Source organism: Octodon degus, unplaced genomic scaffold (genome assembly GCF_000260255.1).
Source record: "Octodon degus isolate 3935 unplaced genomic scaffold, OctDeg1.0 scaffold00301, whole genome shotgun sequence".
Lineage (NCBI taxonomy): Eukaryota > Metazoa > Chordata > Mammalia > Rodentia > Octodontidae > Octodon > Octodon degus.
The window spans coordinates 553,182-574,276 of record NW_004524877.1 but is presented as its reverse complement, the minus strand read 5'-3'; the positions used below and the strand labels follow the sequence as shown (position 1 = coordinate 574,276).

The 21,095-nt window shown below is 36.4% G+C and overlaps 1 protein-coding gene across 1 annotated transcript in view; it reads left to right on the top strand.

Annotated features, from left to right (window-relative positions):
- The window catches only part of Abcb7 (ATP binding cassette subfamily B member 7), a 272,876-nt gene extending 252,213 nt beyond the window's left edge, over positions 1-20,663 (top strand). Inside the window, exons 15-16 of the mRNA XM_004647313.3 lie at positions 16,640-16,747; positions 20,349-20,663. Coding sequence (XP_004647370.1) covers positions 16,640-16,747; positions 20,349-20,564 — 324 coding nt within the window. The 3' untranslated portion in view covers positions 20,565-20,663. The remainder of the gene's footprint in view (positions 1-16,639; positions 16,748-20,348) is intronic.
- Positions 20,664-21,095: the final 432 nt, after the last annotated feature.

Here is a 21,095-nt window from a genome sequence, read left to right as displayed (position 1 = left end):
TGGGTCTTTAAATTTTGGGGCCCTAGTGTTTTTCAGTTGTTTATAGATTCTAGAGAGCAGAACTGTGTCTGAGTAATTATTCATTTTTTCCAAATTTTTAGCGTTGTCTTTTCACTTTCTTGGTGATTTCTTTTGACGTGTAAAAACTTCTCAATAAGCGTAGGTTCCGTTTGTTAATTCTTTCAACTGTTTCCTGTGCGATTTGATTTCTGTTCATACAGTCTTTGCCTACCCCTATGTCTTCAAGTGTTCCTCCTACTTTCTCTTCCAGGAGATTTAGTCTCTGCTTTAATGTTTAAATCTTTAATCAATTTTGACTTTATTTTAGTGCGTGGTGGTAGACCTGGGTCAAGTTTGAGTTTTTGGCATGTAGAGAGCCAGTTTTTCCAGCACCATTTGTTAAAGAGGCTATCTTTCTTCCAGTGAGTATGTTTGGCCCTTTTGTCAAAGATAAGGTGACTGAGTGTGTTTGTAGGAGCTTCAGCATTTTGTAATCTGTTCCATTGATCCTCAGGTCTATTTTGTTTCCAGTACATTGCTGATTTTATCACAGTATCCTATTAGCATAATTTCTAGTCAGGAATTGTAATACCACCTGCTTTGTCTGTATTGCCCAGGATTGCCTTTGCTATTCTAGGTCTTTTCTGGTTCAAACTAATTTTAGAGATGATTTCTCTAGGTCTGTGAGGTATATTGGTGGCAGTTTGATAGGGATTGCATTAAATCTGTACAGCCGTTTTGGGAGCATGGCCATTTTCACATTGTTGGTTCTTCCTATCCAGTAGCATGGAATAACTTTCCCCTTTCTGAAATCCTCTACGATCATTTTTTAAGAGTACTGTAATTTTCATGGAAAAGATCTTTGTCTTCTTTAGTTAGATGAATTCCAAGGTATTTCATTTTCCTCGGTGCCATTGTAAAAGGTATTGTTTCTATAATTTCCCACTCAGTGTGTTTGTCTTCTGTGTAGAGGAATGCTATTGACTTTTGGGTATTGACTTTATAACCTGCTTTGCTACTGAATTTCTGTATTAATTCTAGTACCTTCTTGCTGGAGTTTTTTGGGTCTTCCAAGTAAAGTGTCATGTCATCTGCCAATAATGATAATTTAACTTCTTCTCTACCTATTATTATTCCTTTTATTTCTTTCTGTTATCTTTTGGCTCTAACTAATGATTCCAGTACTATATTGAATAGATCTTGTGATAGAGGACATCCTTGTCTTGTACCAGATCTAAGAGTAAAAGGTTTCAGTTTTTCCCCATTTAGAATTATGATAGCTGTTGGATTTTTCTTAAAAGGCTTTTACAAGATTGATGTAGAGGCCATCTATTCCAATTTTCTGTAGGACTTTGAACATGAATGAGTGTTGGACTTTGTCAAAAGCCTTTTCTGCATCAATGGAGATGATCATGTGGTATTTAGTTTTTGCTCTATTGATATAGTGTATTACATTTATAGATTTTCAAATATTGCACCATCCTTCCATCCCTGGAATGAGTCCTACCGGGTCATGGTGTATGATATTTTTGATGATTTGCTGTATTCTATTTGCCAGGAGTTTATTGAGGATTTTTGCATCTATGTTCATGAGGGAGATCGGCCTGCAGTTCTCTTTCTTAATTGCATCTTTCCCTGGTTTTGGTATCAATATAATACTTTCCTCCAGGAATGATTTTGGGAGGATTGCTTCATTTCAATTTCATGGAAGAGTTTCAGGAGTATAGGGACTCCATCTTCTGTAAATGTCTTGTAGAATTCAGCTGTGAATCCATCTGGACCTGGACTTTTCTTTGTCGGTAGGTTTTTTATTATATCTCGTATTTCATTGGCTATTGAATATAGTTAATGAGCTATTGAGAGTGGTTATCTCTTGTTGATTCTGTTTTGATAATTTGTACATTTCTAGGCATCTGTTCATTTCTTCTGTGTCTTCTGTTCTTTGAGAGTAAAGATTCTCAAAGTAGCTATTGATAACCTTCTGAATTTCCACTGTTTCCATGGTAATTGCACCCTTTTCATTCTTTATTGCTTGTATTTGAATTTTTCTTTCCTCTTTTTGATGAGGTTAGCTAGGGGCTTATCTATTTTATTTAATCTTTGAAAGAATCAGCTTTTTGATTCATTAATTGTTTGAACTGTTTTCTTCGTCTCAATTGAATTAATTTCTGCTCTACTCTTTATGATTTCTTCCTTTCTTTGGGTTCTAGGTTTGGTTTCCTCTTTCTTTTCTAGATGTTGAAGGTGCAGCATTAGGGTGTTTACTTGTTCCCATTCTGTTTTCCTAATGTGTGATTTCACAGCTATGAATTTCCCTCTGGGAACAGCTTTCATCATGTCCCATAAATTCCGATAAGTTGTGTTTGAATTTTCATTGAATCATAGATATAATTGAATTTCTTGTTTAATTTGTTCTGTGACCCATTGGTTGCTGAGTAGAGTGTCATTTACTTTGTAGGTATTTAGGGTGTTTTCCTGGTTTCTTTTGTCATTTATTTCCCATTTCATTGCCCTGTGGTAAGATAATGTGCATGGAATAATTTCTGTTTTCTTGCATATACTTAAGCAAGACCTATGGACCAGTATGTGGTCTGTTTTAGGAAATGACCCATGTACAGTGAGAAAAATGTGTATTCAGCTGTGTTTGGGTAGAATGCTCTGTATATGTCCACCAAGTCCATTTGTTTCAAGCTCTGGTTCACTTCTGTTATTTCTTTAGTAATCTTTTGTCTGGTTGACCTATGTTTTTGGGATAAGGGAATATTAAGTTCTCCTCTTAAGATTGTGGTATTGGATATTAGATTTTCCATGTCCATTACAATTTGTTTTATATAGTTGGGTTCTCCAGTGTTTGTCGCGTACACATTTATGAGTGTTACCTCTTCCTCTTGAATTTTTCCCCTAACCAGTATACGGTGCCCTTCTTTATTTCGCTTGATCATTCTTGCCTTGAAGTTGTGATGGTCTGAGAATTGCTACCCCTATACATTTCTGAGATGCTGGGGCATGTAGTATTGTTTTCCATCCTTTAACTTTCAGTCTGTGAATATCTTTATGAGTTAAATGTGTTTCTTGTATACAGCATATTGTTGGACTTTGTTTCCTAATCCACTGTGCCAGTCTATGTCTCTTAATTGGTGAATTGAGTCCATTTACATTGCTAGTTAGAATTGAGATATATTGACTTAAATCTGATATGTTATTTACCTGTTGTCATTTATTCCTTTTTTTCCTGTGTTTAATTGTTTGCCCTACTTAGTTGGTTGCTTCTGATCTCATTCGTGGAGTTCTGCTCATTTTGGTCCCTCTCTAGAACATCTTTCAATAACCTGTGTAGGGTTGACTTTGTCATCATGAAATTCTTTAGTTGTTTTTTGTCATGCAAGTATTTCATTTCTCCATCAAACTTGAAAGAAAGTTTTACAGGGTATTGTAGTCTGGGCTGGAATTTGTTTTTATAGAGGACTTGAAGTACTCTGCTCCATGTTCTTCTTCCTTTCATGGTTTTTGAAGAGAAGTCGACCATAATTCTGATGGGTTTTCCTTTGAATGTGATCTGCTTCTTTTTTCTAGCTGATTTCAGTATATTATTCTTGTGCTGAATTTCTGGGATCTTGACTATTATATGTCTCGGTGTGTTTTTCATTGAGTTGAGCTTACTTGGCATTCTCTATGCTTCGGTTACCTGAATGTCAGATTGTTTCCTCATATTTGCGAAGTTTTCTGCTATTACTTCTGCCCATATTTTTTTTAATGTCATTTGTATTGACTCCTTCTTTCTCATTGATGCCTATTGGTCTTCTATCGTTCATCTTTGCATCATCTTGCTGGTGATGGATTACTTTTTCCTGCATCGTAGTTGTTTTTCAGAGACTCTTTCTTACCTTTTCACTAGCTGCATCCAGTGTCTTCAAGATCTGAAACTCTGTCTTCACTTTCACTTAAACGATTTTGCAAGCTTGTGATTGAGGCTTTAATTTCCTCTATATCTCTTTGACTCTACTTCACGAGATCTGTTTCTTTCCTGTATTCCTCATTCAGTGATTTCATCATTTTTCTAGTATCCTCTATTTTTTTTATCAATGTCTTCTTTAGAAACAGTTATTCTTTTACTGCAGTGTTTTCTTCAAATTGGTTTTCTTCCGTACGTTTCTGTAGTTGATTCTTTACTTTAGATATTATGATTTCAGAGAATTCTTTTTTTATTTCAGAAAAGAATTGCGCTCTGAGTTCCTCTATAACTTTCTGTTGTTGCTTATTTACTATCGACACTATTAATTCATACTTTTTGAGCTGAGCTAGTAGAAAAGAATTCAGCCCTGAGTTCCTCTATATCTTTCTGCTGTTGCTCATTTGCTATCAACGCTAATAATTTGTACCTTTCAGCTGAGCTTATGTCCTCTGTACTTATTCTGGTTTGGCATTGGGTTTCCTCCCTATGTTTCTGCAGTTGTTTCTTTATTGCGGATCCGTCAGGTTGGGGTCTGAGATTACATTTTGTTCCTTGTCGATGTCATTTTGTGTAGCACTATCTTCTGACCTTTGTTGTAGAGCTTCTGTGCAGTTATAAACTTAGCACCTACTAAAATTCAGATGCAGATCTGCAAAGTTTGAATTTGTCCTGCTGTGCCTGTCTTGGGTCTGGCTACTGTGCTCAGCTCCTTCCTGCTGCCACCCTTGGGAGTGAACCTGTTGTACCCCTCTGGCAAGATGTTCTGCTTTTGGATAGCTGGGTGGCTTTGTCACTGCTCTCTCTGCAGGGGTTTCAGCTGCATGTTTTCACCCCAGGCCTGTATGCCAGGCCTGAGCTGACTCTGGAGGGGGCAAGGTGGAGTAGGGAAGAAAGCAAACTCACCAGGCCTAGGGTAGTACTGGATTTGGGGGTCCCCAGAACGCGACACAAATTTTCACTGTTCCGTCTTTGTGTGGGGGTTCTCTGGTGTGTTGGGGTGGGTCCCAAGTGGGTGGAAGAGTGTCTCACCCTCTCTATTCCTCGGCTGGGCCTGGCATGTCCTGCTGGTGCAGGGAAGCAGGAAGCTCTCCCACACACTCATTGGGGCCTGGGCTAGGACTTGGTCTGGTGGTTCCCAGAATGCAGGAGAAATTCTCACTGGGTGGGCCAGGTGGGTTGGTGGTGCAGAGTGGTGGTGGTGGTCCCAGAGGGTGGAAAGGGTCTCACCCACTCTGTGCTTGTGCTGGGACCGGCAGTCCCACACACTCCCTTGGACCTGGGCTAGGCCTGGATGTGGGGGTCCCAAGAACGGGACGGAAATTCTCACTGGGCGGGCCGGGGGGGGGGAGTGCTACAGAGTGGTTGTGTGTGTCCTGAGTAGGTGAAGAAGGTTTCACCCACACCACGACTGTGCTTGGACCAGCAGGTCCTGCTGGCGCAGGGTAGCTGGAAGCTCTCCCACACACTCACCGGTGAACCAGCTTTTTGTTTCTTTCTTTTTATTGTTTGCTTTGTCTCGATTCCATTCATTTCTGCTGTAATGTTCATAATTTCTCCCATCCTTGGGCTTTGGGTTTTCTAGATGTTTGTGGTCCAGCATTAGAGTATTTATTTATTCCTGTTCTGTTTTCCTAATGTCTGAGTTCACAGCTATAAATTTCCCACTAAGAACTGTTTTCATTGCATCCCATAAACTCTGATGAGTTGTGTTTGAATTTTTATTCAATTATAACTATTGTTTAATTTCTTCTTTAATTTTATCTGTGATCCATTAGTTGCTGCAGAGGGTATGGTTCAATTTCCATGTATTTATGGTTTTTTTCTGGATTCTTTTGTCATTTCTTTCCAGTTTTATTGCACTCTGGTCAGATAATATGCATGTGATAATTTATTGTTTTTTACATATACTTAAGCGTGATCTATGCACTAATATGTGGTCTGTTTTAGAAAATGTCTCATGTGCAGCTGAAAAAAATGTATATTCATCTGTGGTTGGATGGAAAACTATATACGTCCACTAAGTCCATTTCTTCCACGTTGTGTTTCAGTTGTACTATTTCATTACTGATTTTTTTGTCTGCTTGACCTATCTTTTTGGGATGAGGTGGTGTATTAAGGTCTGTTGAGATTGTGGTATTGGATATTAGATTTTTCAGTCCATTATGATTTGTCTTATATAGTTTGGTTCTCCAGTGTTTGAGGTCCGGGGACATGTAGTGTTTTCCATTCTTTGAGTTTCAGCCTATGAAATTATTTATGAGTTAATTGGGTTTCTTGTAAAAAGCATATTTTTGTATTTTGCATCCTGATCCACTGAGACAATTTATTTCTTTTAATTGGTGAATTATTTACATTGATGATTATAATTGACATGTATTGACTTATGATTGACATGTTACTTACCTGATGTTTACTCCTTTTTCTCCTATGTTTAATTTTTTTTATTTTATTGAGAAACAAATATCAATGAGACACTTCCAAGCTGACTAGTAAGACGTTTTCTATAATTAATACATTGCACATTGTTATCTTCTCAGCGGTCATCCACAGCACAAGAAGCAGATAGGACATCCTGTCCAAAAACTAGTACTACAAATCCTTCCTCTCACTGAACCAAGCGAAAGCAGCCGTACATCTATCCTAACTATTCTGTATATACAAATAGAAAATGGTCCTTCCTCTGTATCCCCCCTCTCTAGTTCAGTGCTGTCAAAGATCAGTATTCTATTGACTTCTGTGTTTAATTGTTTGCCATATTTAAAGGATGCTTTCTTTTCACATTCATGGAATTCTGATCATTTTCATCGCTCTATAGAACATCTTTTAGTAGTATGTATAGTGTTTTCTTTGTCATCATGAAATTCTTTAGTTGTTCTTTGTCATGGAAATATTTCACTTGTCCATCAAACTTGAAAGAGAGTTTTTGCTGGGTATAGCAGTCTCAGCTGATATTTGTTTTCTTGGAGTACTTGAAGTACTTTGGTCTATGCTCTTCTTGATGGTTTGTGAAGAGAAGTCTGCTGTTATTCTGATGAGTTTTCCTTTAAATGTGATCTGGTTTTTTTCCATCATGGCTGTTAGTATATTGTTCTTGTGCTGCATTTCTGGGATCTTGATTATTATGTCTTGGTGTGTTTTTTTTAAATTACTTTTATTGAGAAAGAAATAGCAATGAAACAGTTTCAAAACCGCTTAGTAGGACAGTTACAATAATTAATACATTGCATATCGTTGTCTTCATAGTAAAAGATGCAGACATGATAGCCTGTCAAAACACTATTAGTATGAATCTTTCATCTCATTGAATGAAGAGAAAGTAGCTGTATATCTATCCTAACTAATTTGTATATACAGATGCAAAATGGTCCTTCATTTATATCCTCCCCTTTTATTTTGCCTAGTTTTGTCACTGATGGTCATTCCATTGCCATTCAATCACAGTAGGTGCATGAATTCAGCGAAACAATCCAGCATAGTTCAGTAGTCCATAATAGTAGTGCATTATCCGTAGGACTGGCAATCTCAGATGTTGTTGATTTGAGCCTTTTACAGCTCAGCATATTAAGATGGCTTTACTTTTTATGCCATGTTTTTATACTTTCTGCTTGATGGTTAAGACCAAGATAAAGCAAGACCTATATAACAAGAAATGTAACTTCTGTGTTTGCCAAGGTCAGTCAAATACCCTCTGGATTTACCCTGATACCCTGTACAGCAGTTTGTAGATCTTTTGTCAGTGTCTGCCATGTGGAAGTGTCACGGTCATTAGTTGACCAGTTTGCTCTCTGTGAAAACCTGAGAGAATGTTTTCTGTCTACCTGACTCTCCTTAGGCACATTATACATTATCGATTATTTTCCTCTGAGGCCCCATAATCTCCTTGTTCGGAAAATTTCAGACAACACTCAGTTACAGGATGTGGCAGTACAGGTTCTCTTATGTCCTGATTCCTCACTGACCTTCAATGGCTGGGGCCAAAACGTTGGCTGTCCTTGCAGCCCTTCTTTTTCTCTGATTTTTGGATTGCAAACTTAAGTTGTTAACCCTCCAGAAGAGAAGCTCAATAATATTATTACCCTACAGCATAGGCAGTTGAGCTTAATCTCACTATCTGTCTGAATGAAGATCAAATGTCTTAGACATAACATGGAACAGGTATTTTCCATCAAGTATTTATGTGTTAAATTTTAAAGCTCTACAGAATGTGAAGAAAAAAATAAAAAAATATTTTAAAAATAGGAACAATTGTATGTTTCTACACACAAATTTAGAAATTAACCATTTGTAGTGTTGTAGCAAGACAGTCCTAATCGGGTTGATATTATTTGGAGTTCTGTATGCTTTGCTTCCCTGATTGTCAATGTGTTCCCCATATTTGGGAAGTTTTCTGCTATTATTTCTGTCCATATTCTTTTATATCTTGTGTATTGACATCTTCTTTCTAGTTGATGCCTATTAGTTGATTAGTCGTGAGTTGTTCGTCTTTTTGTATTTTAGGAAAGGGCCTAGAAGGTGTTTAGGGTCTCACTACTAGATCAGACTCGTATAATTCTCCTGTTTACTGCCTCCCAAGTGCTGTGATTACAGGTACACGCCTCTTGGCACAGTTTCAGTGGCCATCTCAGCCTGCTCTAGGGGTGTGGCCTGCAGTGCTGGTCTTGGGATTCAACCCCTGGCCCCTGGGCCTGCTTACAGGTGCTTTAATCTGCTGAGCTATTTGGCTGGCCCATATTGTACATCTTTGCATTGTCTTGCAGATGTTGAATTGTTTTTTTTCCTTCATTCTAGTTGTTTTTAGGGGATCTTTTCTTACCTTTTCACTAGCTACAGTGGTGTCTTCAAGATCTGAAACTCTTGATCTTCACTTCCATTCAAATGATTTTGCTACCTTGTGATTCAGGTTTTAACTTCCTGTATATCTCTTTGAATATGCTTCATGCATTCTATTTATTTTCTATATTGTTCATTCAAGGATTCCATCATTTTTCTATTCTCTATTTTTTTAATCAGTGTCTTCTTATAAGCACTTAGTGATTCTTTCATTATAGTTATAATTTCTTTTTTACTTCAGAGATTATTTCTTTTCTGATCTCCTCTGTACATTTCTACAGTTGTTTTTTTTTTTTTTTTTTTTACTTCAGACACTTATTTCAGCGATTTCAGGTGTGTGATTTCCAATTTCTTCTATGTTGGTGTCCCCTGCATTTGTTCTGGGTGGGCTTGGGGCCTGAGAATGCGTTTTGGTCCTTTTCTGTGCCATTTTGTATAACATTGTCCTCTGACCTTTGGTGTAGTGCAGTTATTACCTTAGCACCTATCCATGTTATTACCCAAGAGAGATTATGTGGTTAAGGCAGTTACAGTTTTGTATTTACAGAACAACAATTAGGAGCACTAATAATGGACAGTTTTATTTAACAGGTGACAAACTTTTGTAACTATTGGGTTTGTATCTTAGGCCGTAAGAGCAAACATTATGTTTATATAGCTATGCAGATATTAAACTGGGAAGTTGTATTTAACTTAATTCCCCTAAGTTTTGTCTCATCACCTCCACTTGATGTACATGGGGTCTTCCATGCAGACTAGTTCACCCCCATTTCCTGTTGCACTCTTTCTCAATCAAGAGAGAAAGAGAGGGCCGGTCAAATAGCTCAGAGGATTAAGGGCCTGCTTAGGCAGATGCAGGGATCAGGGCTTCAATTCCCTGGCCTGCCGTCCCCGTCCCACCCCCAGGATGTGCTGAGAGGGCGATTGAGACTGTGTGTGGTGGCACACACCTGTAATCCCAGCACTTAGGAGGCTGCAAAGAGAAGAATCACAAGGAGTGCAATCTACATAGTGAGACCCTGAATACCCTGTACACCCTTCCCTAAAATACAGGAACAAAATAAGAGAGAAGATGCTGTCATAGATCAGGGTCTAGCAAAGTTTCTCAGCTTACCGGGTCTAGATCTCCCAAGTTGGAACTTGTCCAGAGGTGCCTAGCATGGTTTTGGTGCTATGGTCTGCTTCTTCTTGCTGCATCCTGTGGAAGTGAATCCTGTGTGCCCTTCTGGCAAGATGTTCAGCTCCTGGATTAGTTCGGTGGTTCTGGCCCCTAGCCTCTGTGCAGGGCATTCTGCTGCAGAGTTCTACACCAGGCCTGTCTGCTGGAGGAGGTTACCGTGAGTGCCAGAATGGTTCCTCACACACACTGGGCCTGGGCATTTGCTGGAAAGGGACTGAGGAGTGGGCAGGCGGGCCTACACATACATGCTGGGCCTGGGCTCTGGCTGGAAAGGGATCCGGGTAGCATGCAGAAGTTCCCACACACATGCTGGGCCTGGACTATGTCTGGAAAGTTGCTCGTTATCAATTTGTATTCATTCCTTGGGAAGTGTTGTGAAATAACAAGAGGTTCTGACACTAAGGTACTGATAGTTAGTATCCATGCAACTACATTACAATGTATAACAACTTTTTATATTGCACATGGAAGTCTCAGCAGCAATGATAATTTTGTGAGCAATTTCCCTTAATCTAAAACGTTTAATTTAGTGAGTAATATAAATCTAGTGTAGAAATGTCTACTTTCAGCTTTAGAGGTTGTGTGATATAATGTTTGCCTATGGACATATTATTTCATGGGCAACATTTCAAGCAGTTTAACTGCAAAGCAAATTGATTAGCATGAGGATTTCTTATATTTTGAGTAAACTTTAAGCACAACCAGATCCCACTCATGAGAATAGTAAGAACCTACATAAAAGAACTTGATACCTAAAAATGTGTCATACTACCATAGATTAAAAGTCCAAGTGTTACTAGGCTTTAGAGTGCTATAGTCCCCTTCCAGAGGTGATTTATAAGTTCTGTCCTAATCAAATAATTGGAAGACAAGCACAAAAGGTAGCAAGGTTTTGCATTTATTACTGCTAGGAAAAAAAGCATGCTCTACAATGCAAGTGTGGGCCAATTATAAACAGGAAAAGGGGGAGAGCACTGCATGCTGACACTGGACTCTGAAAAAGGGAACACAGTGGCTAAGAGTTCCGTGGCAGCTGTCTTTTGTACCTCCCTATCCTCACTGTCCTATTAAAAACCTGCTTGACTATACCATATAATTAGCTGTTTTTGCCCTTGTGTTATTAAGACAATCTTCTATATATTGATATATTGTATTAACGTATATAATGTACAATTTAAAATTGATACTTAAGCTTTTTTACACTTTTTTACTACAGAACAAAAAGATGACTTTTTTAAAAGACAAAATAAACTGTTTAGTTTGGTGAACCAAAAAAAAAAAAAAAAAAACCTGCTTGAATTGTTGCAGGAACTGAACATAGCATTCTCTGATTATTCCCAGGTTCTGGGTTTATCACATGCACTTTATCTCTATGATTGACGAGTTATTTCTGCTTCCCCATCCAGTGGGCTATAAGGCTATACACTAATCTCATGCATAATGATCAACAATGATTGATTGATTGATTATATTTTTGAGATAGGGTCTCTCCATGTAGTTTAGACTGGCCTTGAACTCACTTATGTAACCCAGACTGTCCTTGATCTCACCATGATCTTATTATCTCAGCCTCTTGTGCTGGGATTACAGGTGTGCACCACCACACCCAGCTACTCACAGTCATTTTTCAAAAATAAACATTACTTATTAGTACATGTTTGCAGTACATGGAATTCAGTCATTCTTGAGGAATGGTTACATGTATGTAATATAGCCTTTTTAAACAATTTTAATAGCTTTCCCCTTTCCCCCTCTATTTCCTGTTTTCATTCTTGTTGGTAGTATTAATCTTAGCTCATGTTGGACTCAGGACATAAGAGAACCTGTACTGTAACACAGTGATGTCCCAGATTTTCTAATCAAGGAGACTATGGGGCCACAGAGGAAAGTGATGAGGTAGAGTGTGCCTAAGGACAGTCACCTGGAGAGAAAACATTCTCTCAGGCTTTCACAGAAAGCTAACTGGTCAAGCAATGGCCATGACTCATCCACATGGCTGACACTGACAAAAGATCTACAAACTGCTGTACAGGGTTTCAGGGTAAATTCTGAGGAGATTTGACTGACCTTGTCAGATACAAAAGTTACATTTCTTGTTATATAGGTCTTGATTTATCTTGGCCTTAACCATCCTGCAGAAAAGTATAACAATGAAGTATAAAAAGTAAAGCCATATTAATATGCTGAGCTATAAAAGACTCAAGTCAACAACTTCTGACGTTGCCAGTCATGTGGATATCCCACTACTATTGTAGACTACTGGACTGTATTGGATTACTTTGCTGAATTCATGAACCTACAATATATGAATGGCAATGGAATACCCATTTCTGACAAAAGTAAACAAAAAAGGGGGATATAAATGAAGGACCATTTTTGTAGTGAAAAAAAATATATATGTATATTCAAAATAGGTATCGTAGATATACAGCTACTTTCTCTTAGTTTGATGAGAAGGAAGTTTTGAACCAATAGTGTTTAGTCAAGATATCATGTCTGTATCTTGTACTATGAATAACTACTACAAAGACAACAATATGCAATGTATTAATTATTGTAACTTTCTTATTAACCTGTTTTGAAAGTGTCTCATTGCTACTTCTTTCTCAATAAAAGTAATATATAAAAATAAAATTTAAAAAATCTTAGCTCATGTTATAGTATATGATGTTAATAGTCATTGATGAGTTTATTATCTTTCTTTACATGGCTTATCTAATTCTTATTTTCCCTACGTCTCCCCTTTACCCATTCATCCCATAACCTTATTCCCTGTGACCACTAACCTGTTGCAAGAGATGGCATCTCCTTGTCCCCTTCTATCCATTTTTTTATTACTCTGTCCTTTCTTTCACTCAAGTGAGAAATATCATATTGTATTTAAGCTTGTGTCTGGTTTATTTCACTTAACATTATATTGTCCAGATACATCCAATTTTCCTATACGTCTCAAATTTGTCATTGTTTATATCTGAATGGTATTCTGTTATATATAGATACCACATTTTCTTATCTGTTGATAAATATACAAAGCTGCTTCCTGTACTTAGTTATTGCAAATTGTTCTGCTATTAATATTACTATACAGGTATCACTGAAGTATGATATCTTAACTAAGCTGTTTAGGAAAGGCACTTAGGGGATAGCTGTGACCTGGGGAATTTCTACCTAAAGTTCTTCAAGGATTCCCCATACTGATTTCCATAACGGTTATACTAGCTTATATTCTCACCAACAAAGTAGGAGGGTTTCTTTTTCACCATAGCCACCCCAGCATTTGTTATTGTTTGATTTCTTAATGATTGTCATTCTTTCCAGAGTAAAATGTATTCTTTGCATTCTTTAAATTTGCATTTCTCTAATGGCCAGAGATGTTAAACATGTTTTCTTTTATTTGTTGACCATTTGTATTTCTCTGTGAATTGTTTCTCTTTCTCATTATTTAATTGGGGCTTTCATTTTAGGTGGTTTAATTAGTTTTGAATTCTTTATATACTCTAGATATTAGTCCTTTGAGGAATACTTGGCAAAAGGTTTTTCTCATTGTGTATATTGTCTCTTTGTTATACTAATGGACTGTTTTGCTATACAAAAGCTCTGTAGTAGTTTGATACACTCCCATTGTTATTCTTTGTGGTTATTTCTTGTGCAATTAAGAGTCTGTTTAGAAAGTCCTTTTTTATACATATGTCTTGAAGTGTTTTCCCTATTTTGTCTTCCAGTAGGTTTAATGTTTACATTTTAATGTTTAGATGTTTGATCCATTTTTATTTTAATTTTATCCATGGTGAGAAATAATTGGTCAAGATTCAATTTTCTGTGAACAGATAAGCAGTTTCCCCAGAACCACTTGTTGAATAAGTTATCTTTACGCCAACATATGTTTTTGACTCCCTTGTCAACGTTCAAATAGTTGAATGTGTCTGGGATGTTTCTGTATCCTCATTTCCAGTAATGGTAAACCTTTTAGAGGTTTCAGTGATACAGATAACTCACTGCAGCACACATGCTATAAGCTCACTATCAGTGATCTGTTCAATTCCATTGATCCACATAATCAGCTTTTTTTCCAGTACTGTGTTGTTTTATCACTATTGCTTTATATTATAGCTTAAAGTCAGGTGTTGCAAGACTTCCTGCTTTGCTCTTATTGCCTAAAAATTATTTTTCCTATTCTGGGTCTCTTTTGGTTCTGTATGAATTTTAGGATTGTTTTCTTTAGTTCTGTAAAGTATGCTATTGCTATTTTAACTGAGACTGCACTGAATCTCTATATAACAGTTTGGGAGAGTATGGCCATTTTGACAACATTGGTTCTGTGTATCCAAAAGCAGGGGAGATCTTTCCATTTTCTGCATTATTCTTTGTTTTTTCAGAATAATACTTTTCTTTGTAGAGGTCTCTTACTTCATTGGTTAGGTTAATTCTAAGGTACAGTGGATGTTTGAGTTCCAACCAGCCTCATATACAAACGACTTGGGTTATGACCAGAATTTTAGGTTTGACTTACAACCAAAGTCTTGAGTTGCAATCTGAATGCGAGTTGTATGTGCCATTGTAAACAAATTCGTAATGCCAGAAAAGTATACATAAGCTTATTTAAGCGTCAGTCTGAGCCTAGATGCATATGCTTGTGTTCATGATTTCAGTCAGTGCTTTACATAATTGCTACAATTACTGCTATCATAGTGGCCCCAAAAGGGCTAGAAAAGAGGCTAAAGAAGGAAAGGTAAAAAAAGCAATCACAATTGAAAAGAAAGAAATTGTGGAGAAATATAGTGGTGTTCATGTGACCAGTCTCACTAACATGTACTTGCATGTCAAAAATCCATCTTCATGACAATCTTATAAAGAAAGTATTTGTATAAGGAAGCTAATGTTGCTAACACTGTTATTCAGAATAGTAAGCCATGATCAGCAGTGTTAGCATGGATAAACAAAAGGCAGATGACAGGTTATAGCCTGAGTCTATACTTTGTGTAAAAGCTAGGGCTATAAATGCAGATGTCATAAATGATATGTCAACAAGTGATAATGGTAGAACATTTCGTGCCAATAATGGGTAGTTTCACAATTTTAAAGTGAGAACAGATTTGTAGCATAACTAGGCATGGTAAAGAAGCCAGTGCTGATAAAAGGGCTGCTTAAATTACATATACCACTTCAAAATGATGACACAGAGAAATACTTTTTGCTCTCTTCAAGTTTTCAGCTGTAATTTAACTGGCCTTTTCTGGAAGAAAATTCCCAGGAGAACATACTTTACGCACGAAGAGAGGAAAATGTCAGGCCACAAGCCTATGAAAGATAGGCTAAAATTATTCCTGTGTGCCAATGTAAATGGTGACCTCTTCTCTTGGTTTATCATTTTGAGGCCCTTAGAAAACATAAAGTCATGAAGAATAGGCTAGGGGTCATACAGAAATGTATTGTAAGAGCTTGGGTATCAAAACTGGGTCAGAGAGGCCTTTTGTCTTACTGCTAAGAAATATCTACAGGACAAAGGTTTACCACTCAGGCCTCTCCTCATCCTGGACAGTGCCCTGCTCACACACCAGATCTGAGAGATTTGGCTAAAGAATTCCCATGGCATTCAGTCAAATTCCTCCTACCTAATACAACTCCTCTAATTCAGCCTATGGACCAACTAGCTTCAACAAGCTATACAATAAGGAACTGTTCCTTAAGTGCTTCCAGATGATCTCAAATACAGATTTAACCCTTGAGCTCAGGAACGTTACAACATCTTTCCCTGTATGGGATTAATTGAGAAATCCTAGGCTGGTGTTTCTCTAAGGACACTAAGATCTGCCTGAAAGAAAATGTGGTCTAAAATTATGTAGCAAAGAGACTGTGAAGGCTGTGTAGAAAAGCCTGAGCCTTTAATTGACCCTGTGGTTGATGGCAGTGTCACCATAGCAGAGTCCATAGGCCTGCATATAGACAGTGGTGATGTTGAGGAACTGCTGGAGAAACACTAAGAGAAACTATCTACAGAGGAACTTCAGTAACTTCTCTCTGAGCAACAAAAGATGGCATGGAGGAGCTTTCTGAAGAGGAGGGGGAACACCAACAATCATTGCTGCAAAGTTCTTCTGAAATAAGGAAATCTTGGGGGAAAAAAGGACAGAGCTGCAAACATTTATAGGGAAGATCCTTGCAAATAGAGGAAAAGCCAATCAACAAAGTCATGTCATAGTACAGAACAGTGCCAAAGAAAAGTCAGATACAGACAAACTTAGACCAAGTTTTAAAAGGTTGGGGCCCCAGTGAGCCAGAAGTAGTTCCTGTTGGACTATGGACTCTCTCAAGGAGAGAAAAGACAAGAGGGCCAGATATATAACTATACTGATGATAATCAGTGGAATGATTTGTTTCATCTGTTGATAGTCACTGTTATTTTATATAGAAAATATGTACTTTCTCTTAGACTTTGTTTTATAGAAATGTTGCCTTTCTTAATGTATTTTTTCCATGCCTTTGTAGTTACATTTGCCTCACTTGTTTGATTTACTGTTCTTCTTAGCAAGGATTATAATTCAAGTGTTTGGTTGTAAATTTTTACATAGTAAAAGATTGCCATCTTCTTTACAAAGAGTTTCTTTACAATGAGTATGATTAATTTAATGTGTCTAATAGATATGTCTTTTTTGCTCCTATTTTTGTTAAACTTCCAGACTATTCTTGGTGCCATGAGAGACATGGTTAAACACAGAACTTCTATTTTCATTGCACATAGATTGTCAACAGTGGTTGATGCAGACGAAATCATTGTCTTGGACCAGGTAAAAGATTTATTTTAAAACTTAATATTTCAGAAATAAAAAATAAAACTTTTCAAAAACATTGAAAATGATTATAAAAATAAGAAACTTAAATATTGTTTCTAATAAAATACAGAATTTGTGTGTTTTTTGAGTGAGATTGAATGCTGATAGAATTCTGTTTTTATTCTCTATTGTTAGAAACTATGTGTGACATTTTCAAGACATTTCAAAATTTAAACATGGAAATGATAACAACTAGAGAACAAGAAACTTTTTACCTGAAAACTGCATTAAAATGCATCAAGTAAATCTCTAGCATGTACAACGACAAAAAGAAATATAGAGATAAATAGAAGAATTATTCTTAAGAGATCTAACATTTGACTAATGATAGTTCTAAGAAAAGAGAACAGGAAAATAGAGGGAAATTGGGCCGAGGAGCTAGCTTAGTAGAATAAGTGCTTGCTTGGCAAGTGCAAAGGCCTGAGTTCAATCCCCGGTTCCACCAAAAAAAAAAAGAAGAGGTATATTTAAAAGTTAAGGGCTGGCCAAATAGCTCAGCAGATTAAAGCACCTGCAAGCAGGCACAGGGGCCTGGGGTTTGATCCCTAGGCCCGCTGTGCCGGCCCCGCCCTGGGGTGCACTGAGATGGTGATTGAGACTGGGTGTGGTGGCATGTGCCTATAATCCCAGCTCTTGGGAGGCTGTAAACAGGCAGATCACTACAAGTCTGAGCTAGTAGTGAGACCCTAGACACCTTGTAGACCCTTCCCTAAAATACAAAAAAAAAAAAAAAAAGAAAGAAAGAAAAAAAATAGAGGGAAATCATTAAAGAAATGATACCCACAATATTACCAGAACTTCAGGACACAAGTTCACAGATTGAAAGGGAATACTAAATACCCACAACAACGAAGGAAACGAAAACCTGTATCAAGGTGTTATCATAAAACTTTAGGGAGCATCCAGATAGTTCAGCAGACTAAAATGCCTGCTTAGGTAGAGCACAGCATCCAGGGTTCAATCTCTGGCGTGCCATGCTGGCTCCGCCTCTGGGGTGTACTGAGAGGGTGATTGAGACTGGGTGTGGTGGTGTGCGCCTGTAACCCCAGCACTTGGGAGGCTGAAAACAGAATCACTATGAGGAGAATCACTACAAGTCCAATCTATGTAGTAAGACCCTGTAGACCCTGCAGACCCTGTACCAAATACATAAAAAAATAAATAAAACTTCAGAATTCACGAGGGAGAAGTTGAACTAAGAGATTACCTAATATAATTGATTATGAGAAAAAATAGTGGATTTTATAATTCAGGCACAGTCTTGAGAGATTTGCAATAGTGACATAGAAAACTAACCAAATGGGAAAATGCAGTTACTAAATCTAAGGAGAATGAAAAACTATAAATATATGAAAAATCTTAGTACCTACTTGATTCAACAGGACATAGTAAGGCAAACCGTGAAGCAAAATTTTTGTCATAAATGATGTTATTAGGAGAGTGAAGAGTGGAACAGCAGGAATGGGGGATGGTATAAGAATGCTGAATCTCTTAGGAAATCAGTAGTTAATAATCAAAACTGATAAGGAATAGTAGTAAACTATTATCTACTCACATAAAATTTATTATAGTAAAAGACACATTGCTGTTAATCTCCCTTAAAATACTTTCACTCTCTTTGAACACACTTCATCATTCTTGTCACTTTCTGAAGCAGTTGTGGAAGTCTTCTTTCATGTCTTTATTAGGTCTAATCAGAAATATGGTGAATGTTGCTGCTAACTACCATCTAGTACAAAGGCAATATTATAAAAATATGAAGGCTGGGGAGATGGCTCAGTAGAATAAGTGCTACTCTGGCAAGCACAAGGGCTTGAGTTCAACCCCTGGTTCCTCAAAAAAAAAAAAAAATGACAGTGTATCCTCACTAGACTTAATTCACTGGATAAGACACCATGTGACTTTTATCTCTTCCTTAGCCAAAATGACAATGAAAGGTAAATGCTTTAAGTTGATTCATCTTATTAGGAAGCCACAAAAGCACATAAAAACATGAAAAAATGTCTAGAACAACTTTAAAAAGTAGTAAGAATGATAGGTTAAATATGTTGAGAGGAATTAATGGTAACATGTCTGTCTTACTATAATAATGTTTCTAAAAATTTGAATACGCATATCTTTCATTGGATGTATGTGTGTTTGCATAATGTGTAAATACTGTGTATATGTAAATATAGTACTCAGGCATGGTCACAAACAAATTTTACTTATTTTGCAAAGAATATATTTATAAACATCTTATCATCCACAAATACTAGTAAAAATACCAAAATTCTTTTGTCTCCCAGCATATTTAAAAGTAGTTGTCAAAACACAAATTGTAGAGCAGAATTTGGAGTCTACCAGTGCAGCATTAGTTTAATAGCCATGGTTAATAAAAATAGCTACTGAAAAAGTAAACTTTGTTTTCTTAAAATATTTTATTTTAAAATACACATAAGGATTCAAGATACTATTTTTAAATCCTTTAAATTCCTATGTAAGTAGTAGTGCTCTTGATTAGAATATTTGCTGATTACAGAAAATATGTTTTACATTTTTAACTTTCCCTTTCTGCCCTTCAAAGTGAAATATGAAACATTTTTCAAAATGAAAAATTATAAGGCGCAGGAATACAGCTCAGTGGCACAGTGCCTGCCTGTGGGTACCATGTTCAGCTACTTTACCCTAAAAAGCAAGCATAAGAGAAACATAAAGATCATTTCAAAACTAGTACAGTAATTAAAAATATATAATCATTTATAACACTTACAAATGCTGTTACTCTGAGTAACTACTGTGAAGATTAACAGTGCACAATGTAGTAATGAATGTTACTCTATTAGCCTGTTTTGAAACGGTTTTATTTTTCTGTTTAAAAATAAGTGTTATAAATGATTATATATTTTTAATTATTGTAGTAGTTTTGAAATGATTTGTATGTTTCTCTCATGGCAAGCATGAGGTCATGCGTTCAATTTCTGGTACCAAAAAAACCCCTAGAAAATAAAAAAATCAAAATGAAAAATTAAGACTAAAGCTGTATTTTATTTATGTTAAAAGATGGTAATTGTATTATAATTTCATAGTCTTTTGTTTGTTCACTGGGACTGAGTAACAGTGACCTAAGTTTTTCCCACTTATACTATGAATAAAAAATTGATAATTGAGAGGAAAATAAAGTTCAAAATGTATAACAGATACTGTAAATTGGGAAGAAACTGTTTAAAAGAAAAGAGAAACTGTTATGAGGGCAAAGAAGGAGAAAAAAAAATTAAAAACCCAAAATAATTAAGATAGTTATATAGCTATACTTTCTCTTAGTTAATTGAAAAGAAAGGTTGGTGCTAATGCTGTTTGGACAATATTTCATGCATATATCTTGTACTCTGAGTAACTACTATGAAGATCAACAATGCACAGTGTAGTAATTAGTTACTCTATTAGCCTGCTTTGAAACGTTTTTATTATTTTTATTTTTTCTGTTTAAAAATAAGTGTTATAAATGATTATATATTTTTAATTATTGTACTAGTTTTGAAATGATCTTTCTGTTCTTCTTATGTTTGCTTTTTAGGGTAAAGTGGCTGAACGTGGTACCCACTATGGTTTGCTTGCTAACTCTGGCAGTATCTATTCAGAAATGTGGCATACACAAAGTAGTCATGTTCAGAACCATGATAACCCCAAATGGGGCACAAAGAAAGAAAATACATCCAAAGAGGAGGAAAGGAAAAAGCTACAAGAAGAAATTATTAACAGTGTGAAAGGCTGTGGAAACTGTTCCTGCTAATTCATAAGAGATTTGTTTTTCAATTTTTGGACTGCACATCAAGTACAATTCTATGGTGAAGCAGAATTACTGATTTAAAACAAAAATCATACATTCCCATTTTCTATAGCCCTTCTTTTACATAAGATTTGTTTAAAGGAGGATTTGAGTTTAACATCTTTAATTCTATTTGATGTGCTTTCTTTATTTATCCCCAAATTATTTTCTTGTTACTGCCCTAGATATGCTCAATGCATAAATTTTGTGTACCCATTTGAATTTACCTCATGACATTTTTTGAGGCCTGCTACCCACTTTATATCCATAACTGGATGAATCAGATTTGTTTCCAAGGTTTTAATTTTAAAACTTCTTTGATGACAGTTTAAGGAGAAAGTATCTTTTTCTTAAAATTATAGAAAAAGAATAGCTTAGGTTCTTTTTTTTTTCTCTTCTTCCTCCAGTTGAAATACTTCATTAATGTGGAAATTAATTTACGAATGTATTTAGTTAGAACATGTGAGAAAGACATCCACTTATAGTTTGGCTTTC